The sequence below is a fragment of the Haliotis rufescens genome, unplaced genomic scaffold, assembly GCF_023055435.1.
Source record: "Haliotis rufescens isolate VD_foot unplaced genomic scaffold, xgHalRufe1.0.p SCAF_13, whole genome shotgun sequence".
In the NCBI taxonomy this organism is placed as follows: Eukaryota; Metazoa; Mollusca; class Gastropoda; order Lepetellida; family Haliotidae; genus Haliotis; species Haliotis rufescens.
The window spans coordinates 14,201,423-14,214,372 of record NW_025963813.1 but is presented as its reverse complement, the minus strand read 5'-3'; the positions used below and the strand labels follow the sequence as shown (position 1 = coordinate 14,214,372).

Sequence of the window (12,950 nt, the reverse complement as noted above, 5' to 3'; positions counted from 1 at the left end):
TACCCTGCCTGGCGCTCGGCATATTGGGGGTAAAACAAGGACTGGTCGTTTCTGATTGGGGTATTCATGTTAAACTGCGGCATGTTATCTCAGTGTACTAGCACTATAAAATCTGCATTAGCCCGTAGTCGTACAGGCAAAAATGAGCTCGTGGACATCCCTAACTAAAATGGCGGAGGGTTTCCAGTATACTGCATTCTTGCCTAGTTTTGCCATTTTATTTTTATCAATATAATCAAAATGAAGAAGTAATCAAAATATGGCCTGATATATTGCTACCCCTAATGCCTCGCTATAACACGTGAAAAAGGACGTCAGCGCATTTCTGAAGATATGGTATCACTTTGCCCACCATCTTCCCGAGGCAAGCGAGTTAACTTGACTATAAAAGTCCAGTTTCCACTTTTAAAGTCAGTTAACTCTCTTGCCTCGGGAAGATGTTTGCCCACAGTCTTATAACAAGTTGTGGTCTAGCGGTCTTGTAGATATGCTCTGATAAGTCACAAGTCTGCCCTTTGTGAAGAATCACTTGTTGTTACCCTGTCTGGCGCTCGGCATTAAGGGGCTAAAACAAGGACTGGTCGGCTCGGAGTCAGTATACCGTGTCTGAGTGGGGTATTCATGTTAAACTGCGGCATGGTATCTCAGTGAGCTAGCACTATAAATCGGCATTAGTCCGGACTAGTACAAGCAGCCACACACACATACACGTGCATGCACGTCGCTATATAAGTGCAATAATCTTGGACGCGACGTTAAACCCCATTTCACCTAACCTCTACTCATATAACAAAACAATCTGTAATTGGCAATGTGATCAGAAGCAGTTCTTTTATCTTTTAACTGTGACGTAAAGCTATTGTTGACATAGGGGTGATGTTAATCGCCTACATCCTGTCTGCGTGCATATTGAATCGTAGGCGAATTGGCGTGTAGGCGATGAGAGATTAACCCTTTTGTGTCTGTGTCACTTACATACCAGAGTCAGTTGCTTCCGGAGCTGCTTGCCAACCTCTTTATAAGACGAGGACCGCGCCATATAGTAGAAAATAATTAGTCTGCAGGAAGAAAGGACATGTCAAATAAGTACTATATATTGTATTATAGTACTCGATTATTTACAGACCGCCATCATATTGCTGGAATATTGCTGAGTGCGGAAGTAAACAACAAACAAACAAACAACAACAACAAACTAACACGCAGTGACATGTGAGTGAGTTTACATTAAACGTCTCATCGGCATTCGTTCAGCCATATATTGCCGACAGACCTGTGAGAATAAAAGCCCTATGATCAGTATAATCAATAGAATTTCATCTTAACAAATCGTGATTTTTAACCAGTCAAAGATAAACATTAGAGGTCTATAAAGAGGATGTTTGTATGTCTTTGGTGATGTAACACTCTTCAGTTAAATTAGAAAGCCGAGGGATTTTCCCTTGCTCGCAGTTTTACACTTTCAACCAAAACCTCGGAGTGAAACATATTAAAAGTTTTTTAAAGGTATACCTGTTGAAGATTACAACATTTATTGATGTGAAATGAGTTCAGTCATGATCACGACCTGCACGTGTAAAACATAGAAACACGTGGTTCAGACCACTCGACAGTCAGCCGAGACAGACGGACGAGCGAGACGAGGCGGGCGACATTTTCATTTCTCAGTCAAGTTCCGTTGACCCAAATGACAACAAAAATGACGAAAATGACTTTGTGTTTACATTTAGTGATCCTTTATCTGAATCTAACGTTGCCAAGAAGCTTGAAATTCGCATACCGAGGTCAACACGACACAAGAACGACAAGGCTTTTCTCCACTGTCAGAAGATAGCAAGAAGAACGCTGCCTGGCGACAATGTGAAGAAGCCTCGACGTTGCTGCACCCAAGATAGGTTTGATTTGACATCTTCAAAACTAAATACTGCTCTGAGGGTGTTATTTCTATTGTATGGTTGGGGCGGTCGGGTAGCCTAGTGGTTAAAGCGTTCGCTCGTCACGCCGAAGACCCGGGTTCGATTCCCCACATGGGTACAATGTGTGAAGCCCATTTCTGGTGCCCCCCGCCGTGATATTGCTAAAAGCGGCGTAAAACCATACTCACTCACTATTGTATGGTTTGTTTGCTGCTTTGCAGAGTTGTCTAAAATGACGGAAAAGATTATCATTTTATTTGAAGACCAAGCTTTTGAAGAAAGCTGAAAGTGATTAGACACCGTTTTGAGGGAACTGGTGAGTGAGTATGGTTTGGCGCCGCTTTGAACAGTATTCTGGTTATATCACGGCGTGTCAGCTTGATGTGGGAGGAAAGCCCGAAATGATGCAGGTCTCAGACGTTTACCACTTCGGTGAAACCCATGAACACGGGTATGGTGCTGACAAACCTAGAAACATAATCGGGGCGAACCGGGGTTCGAACCCACCATGATCATAGGTTCCTGGCGTACCCAAGGGACGCAACTCTGCACAGCGACCTACGGCGCCCGAGACGATTCAGCAACCCGTGCACCCCAATGAGGGAATGACCTTGGAAGTTCGGCCAGGAAGGTAACAGAAGTGATTACGCATACCTTAATTGATGACAGCCCGCGACGGCTAACTCGGAACTGTTTATCTTAAAGGAAAGTCTTTCCCGCCACAATTATTTCGTTCATTTTGTATATCATATTCCGACTGGCAGTCCGTTTTCTCGATGCAGTATATAATAAGGGGGGACACATTTGTGAAAACAGATTAATTTTTATAGTTTCATATGGTAGTGGTATTCTTATTTGTAAAGTACAGGTGTCTGGGCTTTTGTCCCAGAAAAAGCTTGAAAAATATAATTATGCTTCAGACTGTTGAGAAAAAAGGAAATTTTCAGCCACAAAAACTAAATTGTCTGTTGCACGACACCGGTATACAGTTACAAATGAAAATGTCATATTTTATGAGCGCTTCACAAGTATGATGTCAAATAAGATGTCACATGTCACTAGTGTCCTTTTCTCCATTAGATTAGAATGCCTGTCTTATGCTGTACAGTCTATTATTCTCAGTTTTCATCTAACAATTAGGTTTTGTTCATTCCTACTGCTTCTTAAGATTTCCAAACAATGCTAAAACCATAGGTAAATAGCAATTTTCTAAATTGAGTGGCCCAATTTAGCTTTTTCTATTATATATACTTTGTAACATTTGGAAAAGTTGATGGGTACATAAAAAAATGGCATAGTGATAAGGCGCAGCAACTATTAAATACACTGGGTATCATCCACATTCCCCATAAGCTAAAGCATGTGGCAATCTGTATAAACGTGCAGAAATTCTGTGAACACTCTCTGTGCTTTCTCTTTGACAGAACCCCCAAATTTCACTTCTACGTGTGAAAATAGAAAGTATCATTTTATCAAAAATCTATTTAATAAAAATCTTATAATTCCAAATCAAATATTTAACAGGAATGAGTGCTTTACTTGCTTGTTCTGCAGGTACATTGCAAGCCCTAATTGTCCAGACAAGTTGGGGAGTCACCTTTAATCCTAAATATTGATAGGAGTGTTCTACTTCTAGTTTGGTACCTTTATTTAAGATGTATCAGTATTTAACGCCATTCCCCATTTAGTACAGCCTACTGTTGATAAGCCTTGTCTATTTGTTTTAACCTAAGTGCAGTATCAGCCTCTAAAATGAGATCACCAGCAAAGAGAATTGCAAGAATATAATACAAATTTTCAGAAATAGACACCATCTTTCAAAGATTGACTAAAAAAATCTACGAGCTCCTTAACAAAAAGAGAAAACAGTAGAGGACTTAATATGCACCCTTGCTGGACACCTACAAAACAGCTAAAATATACTGACAGATTACTCCCGTGTTTTACTACTGCAGTCGACTTTACATTATCATAAATATGTTTGACAATATAAACAAATATGCCATGATTTCCATTTTGAAGTAATACAAATAACAGTTTATCACGATGAACCATATGGAAAGCCTTCCTGAAATCTGTGAATAAGTAGAATTTCCCTTTCTTACGAGTACCTAATACATAGGACCAGGGATAATAACATGAAGATATTATCAAAAGTGGAATGATTCTTTGTGAAGCCTCCCTGGTAGTCTTCAATGGCATTGTTAGATTCAATAAAGTTACTTGATCCTAATACTGTAACAAACCAAAAATTGCTGATCGAATTTAAAAGAGAAATGCCTCTGCAACTGTTTGTATCATTTTAAGCCCCCTTCTTGTTCAAAGGAACAATGAAACTGGATTTCCATGCCTTTGGAAGGGATCGCATAGGCAAAATTCTATTAAAAAGCAAAACTAGATATGGTGTAAGAATATTTTAAGAACTCATTTAAGATGCTATCATCACAGGTAGCTCTACCTTAATTTAAACTTCTAATACCATTAGTTGTTTCCAACATTGGACAACTCTGAAGACAAGCTATTGTCATTCATACAAGTATCGCATGTAACATCACCGTGAGCTAGAAGTACACCTGTTACTTCATCAGATATAGGGGCGGTCGGGTAGCCTAGTGCTTAAAGCATTCGTTCGTCGCGCTGAAGACCCGGGTTCGATTCCCGACATGGGTACAATGTGTGAAGCCCATTTCTGGTGTCCCCCGCGATATTGCTGGAATATTGCTAAAAGCGGCGGAAAACCATACTCACTCACTCATCGGAAATATCTTTATCTTCACTAGTACACAACTCCTGCCTAGGTAAACTATTATAATATTTAACCCACACACCTGTTTCAATATTACGTGTTAATGCCTTCCTGTGATATTTCTAAACATTTTTCGAAAAAGATGTGATGTCCTTATTTTGCGAAAGCTTTGGATAATGTCTCCACTTCTATTCTTAAAAATAAACTGTTTATTTTCACTCAACTTTATCTGTGCCTGATTGTGTAAACTTACATGAATGGAATTATTATGTACTAATTATAAGAATAGATATATTTTCACAGGTCTGCATTTCGCGGTTCGTGGCGTCAGGGACCAGAGGAACTGAAGGCTGTTCACCAATCTGCAGGTGGCGGTCGGGTAGCCTAGTGGTTAAAGCGTTCGCTTTTCACGCCAAAGACCCGGGTTCTATTCCCGACATGGGTACAATGTGTGAAGCCCATTTCTGGTGCCCCCCGCCGTGATATTGCTGGAATAGTGCTAAAAGCGGCGTAAAACCAAACTCACCCCACCAATCTGAAGGCTCTCACACTGGCCCCACTGGCCGACAGTACCTCATATACACGGGAAAATACGTCTCTAAGAATAACTTTGTGGGTATCAAAGACGCAGGTATGGAATCCTCTTTGGATGTTGAAATTTCAAGATTTTAATCTTCAAATGCATTTTTTATATTAAGATGTCAACTTAGTATCTTCAAATTTCAGGAAACAAAAAAAGCAAATGGCCCTTAAAGGCGTGCGTATGTGAGTATAATCCTTTATATAATTGTCATCCTCATTTTGATGTTGGCGAATATGTTACTGTTTGTGGTCGCAGTAAAGATAAACCACAACTCAATGGCCTGAGTATGGGTTTCATAATTTCCTTCTTTCCACCAGCAAACTTTTACAAATGACAGATTGGTTCTATTTTAAACCAAAGGAAAGGCCAACAGGACGAGTGCCGTAGGTAACAAAACGTTGCCAGCAACTATGAAGACGGCGGCAACAAGGCAGAATTAGACGGACAGGTGATATTTAAAATGATATTATGCACAGTCCGGGAAAATTGCAAATTTTGCAACTGTCTTTGACTGATTTACGCATGTATAGATGCATCTTCCCGAGGCAAGGGCGTTAACTGACTTATATATGCCACGTGAAGATGGTATTGATGTGAAACTGGAACATATCCGTAAATCTACTCACATAAATGTGTTGCATAGAAAACATTTAATCATTTCTAAACGGGAGTCGTTACACCGAAGACCCTGGTTCGATTCCCTCATTGGAACAGTGTGAAGCCCATTTCTGGTGTCCCCCGTCGTGATATTGCTGGAATATTGCTAAAAGCGATGTAAAGCCATACTTACTCACTCACTCTAAACGGGAGTGGCGTCATAGCTCAATGAGTGAAGTGTCGGCCCAGGTCGGTTTGATTCCCGTTGTGGACACATTGTATGCCCATCATGCGGTTACAGCAAGGTTATGGCGGACGTAAAACTACCAGTCACTCAATTCGCAACTGTTAACTAGTTAAAGAATATTAATATTTGTTTTGAGTTCAAATGGACCGCCTCCGTGGTCTTGTGGTAAAGCGTCCACCCGGGTAGCGGAAGGTCCGGGGTTAGATCCCCGGCCGCGTCATACCAAAAGACGTTAAAAGATGGTACTTGTTGTTACCCTGTCTGGCGCTCGGCATTTAGGGGCTAAAAGGACTGGTCGGCTCGGAGTCAGTATACCGTGTCTGAGTGGGATATTCATGTTAAACTGCGGCATGGTATCTCAGTGAGCTGGCACTATAAATCGGCATCAGTCCGGACTAGTACAGGCAGACACACACACAAACACACACACACACACACACACACGTACATGCACGTCGCTATGTAAGTGCAATAATCTTGGACGCGACGTTAAACCCCATTTCACCTCACCTTGAGTTCAAATGATGAATATGTATAGTTTGAAAAACATCTTATTGGTTGTAGGGCACAGACGTAAGGCCGTGCGCACCTGTTACAGAACATCAACTGAACACACGCCAGTAGTTTGTGACGTCATCAGTTTGTCGGAACGAAGGAGAATGGACCTCCTCAACGACAGTTGCAACGTGGGAGACGATAATACAACGCCCGGTCATGAACCACAACAGCAACACCGCGTCTTCGACATATAACCATTAGTTTCAATTGCATTTGAAATTATGAATAAACATCTGAAACTCGTTGTTTTGTATTCCTTAAAACCAGTGACTGATTTCCTCTTCAGTGAAATCAGAAACGGGGGATGCCCTGGCCATGGATACTGGCAACTTTCAACAACTTGAAGATAACTTAAGAACAATATAAGTCACTATAAGTTTCGATAACTTTTGACCCAGGGGATCAACACGGCAATAAGAAATTATGTAGCGTGCGTACATATTGATGCAAGTTTCCCCACTGTCATAAAGTGCACATAACAACCTAGACAAATCAGAATTTGCATGTGGTACCTTCAGAATCAGGAATGAAAATATGGGACATTTAAGTTTAAATATGTTGACATTGATATATCGTCAGTGGTAAAGTTAATATATTTTATCATAATTAATCTTTTCACGGTAATGTCTACTTAGTTGTAATACAAAAATTATAATGAAGTAGATTAGTGGGAACCTGCAGACGTGAGTGCGGTTTTTTTAACCATGACACGTCAATTATCACACTGTCCAAAAAAGCTAATACCTCGCAACACTGAAACTGGGTCAACGTTTCTTTCATAGCGATATGCTGTAGGCCTCTCTCCCCTACCTTCTCGATGGGCAGGACTCGCTGCACGGAAATGGGTCAACGTTTCAGTGAGTGAAAGAGTGATGTTTTGTGTTTAACGCAGCACTCGGCAATATGACGGCGGTCTGTAAATAATCGAGCCTGGACCAGACAATCCAGTAATTGACATCACGAGCATCGATCCACGCAATTGGGACACGGTGACGTGCGAGCCTGACCACCCGATCCCGTTAGATGCCGCTAACGACAAGCATAGTCACCTTTTACGGCAAGCATGGGTTGCTGAAGACCTATTCTACCTTTTCTAACCCGGGTCTTCACGGGTCCAACGTTTCAGACCACATTTGATAATAAACACCAATATTATTTGTCGAACGTTCTTTTCAAGCATATCCTCTGTGGTGAAATATACTATGACTTCAAACTATCAATTCGTCCAGTTTCCTGCTTGTCGTTAAAGGTTATTATCATTATAAGTATGAGTAACTCACAGCAGAAGAATTATTACGGCGATAATAACAGAGGGCGTTGCAATATAATCCAGGGCGTCTTGTAGCCAATCAGGGAGGTTTCCGACGCGCTTGGCGATGACGTCATAAACATGTCGTTCAAGCTGAAACGGACCGCAGTCATCGGATGGCTGAAGTCTGAAGGGAAAGAGTGAGTGAGTTAGGTTTAACGCCACTTTGAACAGGATTTCATTTATATCACAGCGTGTCAGAAAATGAGGGAGGAAAGCTCGAAGTGATGCAGGATGTTCACCACTTTGTTGAAACCCACGAGCACGGTATGCTGACAGATCCAGAAATATAATCGGGGCGAACCGGGATTCGAACCAACGTGCCCAAGGGACGCAACTCTGTACAGTGAATAGCGTCGCACCACTCCTCGAAGTTAAAGAAGAAGATGGCAATCACACTCCTATATCCCATTATGGTGACATTCAGACATGCATGCATGTTCTAAAATATTTGGCATTAACACATCTTTAATTTGATTTTTCACGCACATGTATTTCGCTAGATTTAACATTGTACCCGCACCCCGCAAGATTTGACATTCATTACACATCCTACTTCATTCTCGATTTAAAGACTATCGTTGAGATGTGGACACTTCATACTCTTCCCGAAAAGCTTGAAACATCATTTTGTCCACTCCACTTTTTTGTAGCTGGTGGAGAGAGAGGGAGTGGACGATTTTAATACGTTTTTGTTTTTTTCTTCTAAATATTCGGATCTCAGTCAATAAACATTGTCGTGCGCACCTGTCACTTCAATTTCGGATCCCCTTTAATTAATGTCAACCGCTCCAAAAGCCACACGTTGCGGGTCCGCCAGTTGGCAGTATGTTCGGATCCCCGTTACCCGGGTCTTTCAGTCAGTACTTTCGTCGTCCATCGCGTGCGCATGGACATTAATTCGGATTCACTAAGGTATACGAACTTTTAGACCTCAAAGGCAAGCTTTGCGTCGCCCGATAACTAGGATCCGAAGCTAAAAAAATTGACCGCACTAAAGGAAGGTCGATCCGATCAATGACACCACAAAGCCGATAGATCCGATCTTAAGGGCATTTTGCGCACAGTTTGCAGTTTAAAAGTTTTATTTAGTAAAGTGTGAAATTATTATAACGAAAAAGGACAAAGAACACAAAATAAATGATAAGTTTTGTTGTTAGTTTTGATGAGGGGGTTTATTCTGTTTGTTTGTTAGTACGTACATACGTGTCTCGTGATAAAAAGGTGGATTCTAAGTTTCTACATATTTGAAATAAAGTTGTTTGTGTCAGACCCATGTAAATATTATTTACAATATCTATCCGAACAACTGCCAATTTTCATAAAACATAACCGCATCCCTGGGAATCGAACCCGTACATCGCGTGAAAAAGTCTACATTTAAAAAACTACAGTGGCTTTCCAATTCGGCCACTGGGTGTCATGTTTGAAAATGTCTCAAAATTATTAATGATAAAGTGCATGTGATTGGCTACGGTTTCTCATTTAAAATATCATCTTAACAAGTCAGTTTAACTTGCATCCAAATAATTTACACTTTATCTTGAATCTAAATAATTTACACTTTATCTTGAATCTAAATAATTTACACTTTATCTTGAATCTAAATAATGTTACACAAATACAAATTGTCCTTTGCCATTTTTTAATAGAATTTCGTGTTGCACGCAATTTGGCGTCGGACGAGTCTGTTTCTGAATAGGGAACGAGCCACAGAGTATCATATTGTTTTTTATTGTTTGGCAAGATAAACATTTTTTATCGACTACACGAATTTTGAACCCTCGAGAATAAAACCTTTCGTCGCCTCTTTTCCCGCAGCTTTCACAATCCCAAGGGGGCCGGGTGATCCAGTCGTCTTAGTGCGTGCGTTCCTGTGTTTGTTCTGTAGTTTGTTTGTTAGTTTGTTTGTTTGTTTGTTTGTTGTATAACGCCAGAATCAGCAATATTCCAGCTTTATGACGGCGGTCTGTAAATAATCGAGTCTGGACCAGACAATCCAGTGACTGCTATCATGACATCGATCAACGCCATTGGGATACGATGACATGCATCAACCAAGTCAGCGAGTCTGGCCACTCGATCCCGTAAGTCTCCTCTTACGACAAGCATGGGTTGCTGAAGACCAATTCTATCCCGGATCTTCACGGGTTCTAAGTGCAATTTCACTGTTCAGAGTGAGATCGTTTCAGTCGGGCCAGTAGTCTGTTATCATGGATTTGAACCCCAGTTCGCCCTGTGTGTGATTGTAGTTTAATTAGCACCATACCGTGCTTTTTAAATGTGTTTTGAGTCGGAAAAGTAAATAGATTTGAAGCACTGGCTGAAAGAAAATAGTCTGTCTCTAACAAAATTCCCAGAACGCACAAGAATATTAAAAATCCCTTAACGTACTCTATGACGGCGTATCCCAGAGGGAGGAGGCTGAAGAAGAGGTTGAGGAGCAGAATAAACATGTAGAAGTTCCCGGATCTTGAGGCTCGGAACACCTTTCTTGGCGCCACGTAGCACGTGCGGGCAATGACATATTGAAAGTAGAAGAGGATAACAAGTTTGACCACGCCCGCCAGTGCCAGAAATGGACAGAAGTAGAGACCAAGCCAGACCAGAGCTTGACCATAGGTCAGATCCAACACACCGGAAGCTACGGCCATCTCACTGTACTGTATCTTCAACAGAGAGAACACACAAGAGTGAGACGGTGTCCAAATTTTGTTGCTGTTTGTTTGTTGTTTAACGCCGCACTTAGCAATATTCCAGCTATATGACGGCGGTCTGTAAATAATCGAGTCTGGACCAGACAATCCAGTGATTGATATCATGAGCATCGATCCACGCAATTGGGATCGATGACATGTATCAACCAAGTCAGCGAGCCTGACCACCCGATCCCGTTAGTCGCCTCTTACGACAAGCATTGGTTGCTAAAGACCCGTTCTACCCCGGATCTTCACACATGTGGGTGAACGAATGTCGTTGTGACAGTGTCTAAGCTGTGCACACGTGTGTGTGAGAGGGTTACCTATAGGACATAATTCTGTCCGCGCATGTGTATGAGAGTGTCCCAACTGTTATTGTCTGTACACGCATGCGTATGAGAGAGTGTCCCATTGAGTGAGTGAGTGAGCTGTGTTTTAACGCCGCTTTTAACAGTATTCCAGTTATATCGCGGCTTGTCAGTTAATTATGGGAGGAAAGCCCGAAGTGATGCGGGTCTCAGACGTTTACCACTTTGCTGAAACCCACGAGCACGGGTATGGTGCTGACAAACCTAGAAACATAATCGGGGCGAACCAGGATTCTAACCCACAATCATAGGTTTCTGGCGTGCCCAAGGGACGCAACTCTTGAGAGAGTCCCAGCCGTTATCATCCGTACACGCCGGTGTAAAAGGGTGTCCAAGTTTGTACAGTGCTGTATAAACGTGAGTGAGACGGTGTAACACACTGGCTCATCTCAATACCTTAATGCAGCCGCACGACTTGACAACTACAGCCCTGAGGACGTCAAAGAGGAGTGTCACGACGAGCGTGATGCCCAGATCGAGGATAAGTACTTTAAACACTTGCTCTCCAACCTCGTTTTCCCAGCAACAGAACTCCGAGGCGTTTCTCTTTGAATAAAAAAACATATATTAACAAATCAAAACAGCGGCATAACGTGTGTCCGTCACTAACACATGCAGTATATTATCTTATATAGTTAGCTTAAAATCAAAGTGTATTTTGAATGTCCCCAATAGGTTTCCGTAGTTGTCTTCTTGAGCAGTTTTCTTAACATGAAGTGAAACTCTTTGGTGAATATTGCTTCCGAACGCATCCGAAAGAATTTTACATACTTATAGGATACTTATTTCTTTCGTACTGATAATTAACACTCGTAAATAGAACATGCGTGTGGCATCCACAAACCTCAATCAATGATAACTATAGTAAAAATAATTACCATAAAAATATTTCGATGATATACTACGTGAGGATTTACCATCATTTTGGGGGGACGGAAACAAATCCAAAATAAAAAGTGAAAAGTAGTTGTCTTTTTTCAATATCAATGTTTCTATTAGGCTTACAAACGTACATACATTATGAGAATGAATACATTATGAGAAAGAGCAGGTAATAATTGAAATGAATGGCACTCCCAACATCATTTGTGGCAGGGAAAGTTGCGAGTGGTGGCGAATGTCCAAACAAGTAGCTTAACAGTTTATGTGAAGCCTTTTGAAGCCTGCCATAGTATTCCTGTCCTCGTGAAATCCCATTGAAGTGCTCTCTACATGTAAATCTGAATTGGCCTATACTTTTTCAGTGTTCCAGGGGCATGGGTGGCCGAGTGGTTTAATACACGGCATCAGTTGCGTCCCAAATTTGACTGGCGTCGTTTCTATTCCCAGATCTGCCACGACCTATTACTTAACTGGGGGGCACGGGTGGCACAGTCGTCTAAGGCGCCGCGATTCGCTGTGCAGAGTTGCGTCCCTTGGGCACGCCAGAAACCTATGATTGTGGGTTCGAATCCCGGTTCGACCCGATTATGTTTCTAGGTTTGTCAGCACCATACCCGTGCTCGTGGGTTTCACCGAAGTGGTAAACGTCTGAGACCTGCATCACTTCGGGCTTTCCTCCCACATTAAGATGACACGCCGCGATATAACTGGAATACTGTTAAAAGCGGCGTTAAACCCAACTCACTCACTCACTATTACTTAACTTGCATTTTTCACTTCGGGCTTTTTCCTCCGACATTCAGCTGCAATGATGTGATATAAATGAAATACTGCCCAAAGCGGCGTTACCCACGATTTTGCTCGGGGGTGAATTTGGATTCGAACCAGGGGTTCCTGACGTGCCTAAGACCGCCTGACCACTAGCGAGTCCCAAGTTTTTCGCAGTACCGACAGGTGGCGCTGATATCAAGCTATTTTAGTAAGTAAGGCTTTGAGGAACGAGCGATACCGGACGGCGCTGTCGAGGAGCCTGCAGCGGACTCTG

General features: G+C 41.9%; 1 protein-coding gene and 1 long non-coding RNA gene across 2 annotated transcripts in view; one reads left to right on the top strand and one right to left on the bottom strand.

The window, feature by feature from the left end:
• The window catches only part of LOC124111206 (transmembrane channel-like protein 3), a 34,599-nt gene that overhangs the window by 2,565 nt on the left and 19,084 nt on the right, over positions 1–12,950 (bottom strand). Inside the window, exons 15-18 of the mRNA XM_046470841.2 lie at positions 11,420–11,569; positions 10,351–10,625; positions 7,928–8,083; positions 980–1,058 (exon numbers count right to left, since the gene is read on the bottom strand). Of these exons, the coding sequence (XP_046326797.2) occupies positions 980–1,058; positions 7,928–8,083; positions 10,351–10,625; positions 11,420–11,569 (660 nt within the window). The remainder of the gene's footprint in view (positions 1–979; positions 1,059–7,927; positions 8,084–10,350; positions 10,626–11,419; positions 11,570–12,950) is intronic.
• LOC125378592 lies at positions 2,350–6,894 on the top strand. Its single transcript, XR_007220337.1, has 3 exons — positions 2,350–2,547; positions 5,563–5,693; positions 6,654–6,894. It is a non-coding gene; the product is annotated as an uncharacterized LOC125378592 (long non-coding RNA).